Raw genomic sequence first — 2166 nt, forward strand, 5'->3', positions numbered from 1 at the left:
CTTTAAAAATGGAAACTTTTTCCATAGACAAGTCAAAAAATACGCAGAATAATTTGTTTGTGATGAGCCCACGTCGTAGCTGCCGCTACATTTTCCCCAAAATGTTTGTGCATTTGAGCTGAGCTCAGCTGGTCCCAGGTCAGTCAATGTTGCCCCCGAACCAGAACTTTAAGCAGCTGAAGACAGCAGAAAATGTTCCGATACTTCTGCTTGGAATTTCAATGTGGACTGAACTGGACAGGATCTATAAACCGCAGTCACCTGCACTTACAGTTCATCGATAAAAAAAAGAGGACACGATCCGCTCCCGTGGCCAGAAGTGGAGACAAACTGTTGACTTACTGCTAGCATACAAGTCGTCAATGGAGGCAAAACACCTTCACGACAAGTCGTCAATGGAGGCAAAACACCTGTGAAAATATATATATACGGAATAAACGTCCAAATTTGGCCCCTGGGTCAGAGGTTGGTTTCATGTTGGTTCCTATTGTGACAGGAGTGTGTATCCAATCCAAAATCCTCCGAAAGGAAAAGATCTGGTAGAGTTCTGTTAATCCGTTAATCCGACCCATTTTTTTTAACAACCCCGGGTCGGCAGAGTTGGGTCCAAACAGTCCTGTTCAAGGCACATTTGAACGTCCACAGGCATCTTTGATTCAGATGACGTCGCCGCCTCTGTGTGGAAGCAGTGCAAAAACCCGGCTCAATCTTTGGCGTCGTCACGGAGGCTCAGAGACTGTGACGGGAAAAATGGAGAAGGTGCAGAATTTAACAAACATCCCTTAAACGTTGCCAAAGAGTCCAAACTGCCCTTCCTCTGCTGAAGAACAAAGAAAGGCGTCGGATGGAAAAAATCAGGTCCCAGTCAAAAAGACGCATTTTCAACCTCACGGACGGACGGACGGGAAGACAGGAGTCGGAAAGGGCTACGCTCACTGGGTTACTTTCCGAAGGCTAAACCTGAGATAGGTCATGGCTGCTCATAACGCCGTGCAGGTAGATAATCCGTCCAATAACAAGGAGCAGAAGGCCCACAAACAGCAGCACACCGGGCCTGGGAGGGTTCTCACCAATCACAGCTTGCCGTCGTCTAACTGCCGCCCGCTGGAACAAACAACAAGGGAAACACAGAGGTTAGACATTAGCGTGTTAGCATCGGCAGAGTGTTAGCATCGGCATGTACCAACCAGTAACAACACGGACACTGACCACATTGAACTCTTAACCACTGAGCCACTGGTTGATCAGCGAATCATCATGACAGAAATCAATGTGCTCATTTCACAGCAGGTTTTCATGACAACTAAATGTATTTAAACTAAGATGAAGTTTTGTGCTCATTTCACAGCAGGTTTTCATGTGTGTGTGTTTGTGTCAGGTGTTTAGGTAAACACACACATTTTTACAGAGGGATCCCTTGATGGTTTCAAATCAAAGACACACACACGCTGATTACATCCACAGGAAGCAGGTAAGTACAGTTTCCAACATCCTGCCTCTGCATTTCCAGGTGTGATTTTGTTTTTAATGTCTGTTTGAAGGCGTTCGTGTCGAGAAATCAGGATCTCCTGTCCAGGCACCAGATACACCAGAAACAGTAGAAACATTAGATTCAATAAATAAATAATATGACACCAACGTTAGCCTCAACAGTCCTGGTACAGACACCGGAGCTAACGTTAGCTACAACAGTCCTGGTACAGACACCAGAGCTAACGTTAGCTACAACAGTCCTGGTCCACTTTGTGAACCCACGACCCACAGTTGCTTTGTTTTGACTTTGAAGTCGTCTGTTCAAAGTCAAAGTCTGTTCTTTTCCAACCAAGGCTACGAAATCAACTCTTTATTTCATGTCCAACTCTGCTGTTCAAACAGCTGTGTAGACAATCTGTGCACAATGTGGCCCGAATCAACGTAAAGTCGACCTCAGCCGCCGTTTGCTGTGATAAATAAAACTTTTATTAGCTTCAGACGCGGGCGTTTACAAGAAAAAGAATCAGTTTTTCCTCCGGGATTGGAGAATGTCCTGTATTGGCACGCAGCCCATTTTTAATACACACGGACCAGATGGACTGTTCAATACCATCCAGCCCACATGTTTGACGGGCACAGAATCTGGCTCGGGGGCGACAGAGCACTCTGAAAAACAGGATCCTCGCAGATGAG

General features: G+C 45.9%; 1 protein-coding gene across 4 annotated transcripts in view; it reads right to left on the reverse strand.

Annotated features, from left to right (window-relative positions):
- Window positions 1–6: 6 nt before the first annotated feature.
- bcl2l11 (BCL2 like 11) overlaps window positions 7–2166 on the reverse strand; it is a 26704-nt gene continuing 24544 nt past the window's right edge. For 3 of the 4 annotated variants that reach the window (XR_003051305.1, XR_003051304.1, XR_522347.3), the window contains exons 5-6: window positions 411–1104; window positions 7–377 (exon numbers count right to left, since the gene is read on the reverse strand). Coding sequence is in view for 1 of the 4 variants with exons in the window: in XM_008321281.3 (XP_008319503.1) it covers window positions 955–1104 (150 nt within the window). In the remaining 3 variants the exon portion in view is untranslated. The other variant, XM_008321281.3, reaches the window with a different exon arrangement.

The sequence above is a fragment of the Cynoglossus semilaevis genome, chromosome 12 (assembly GCF_000523025.1).
Source record: "Cynoglossus semilaevis isolate Cse_v1.0 chromosome 12, Cse_v1.0, whole genome shotgun sequence".
In the NCBI taxonomy this organism is placed as follows: domain Eukaryota; kingdom Metazoa; phylum Chordata; class Actinopteri; order Pleuronectiformes; family Cynoglossidae; genus Cynoglossus; species Cynoglossus semilaevis.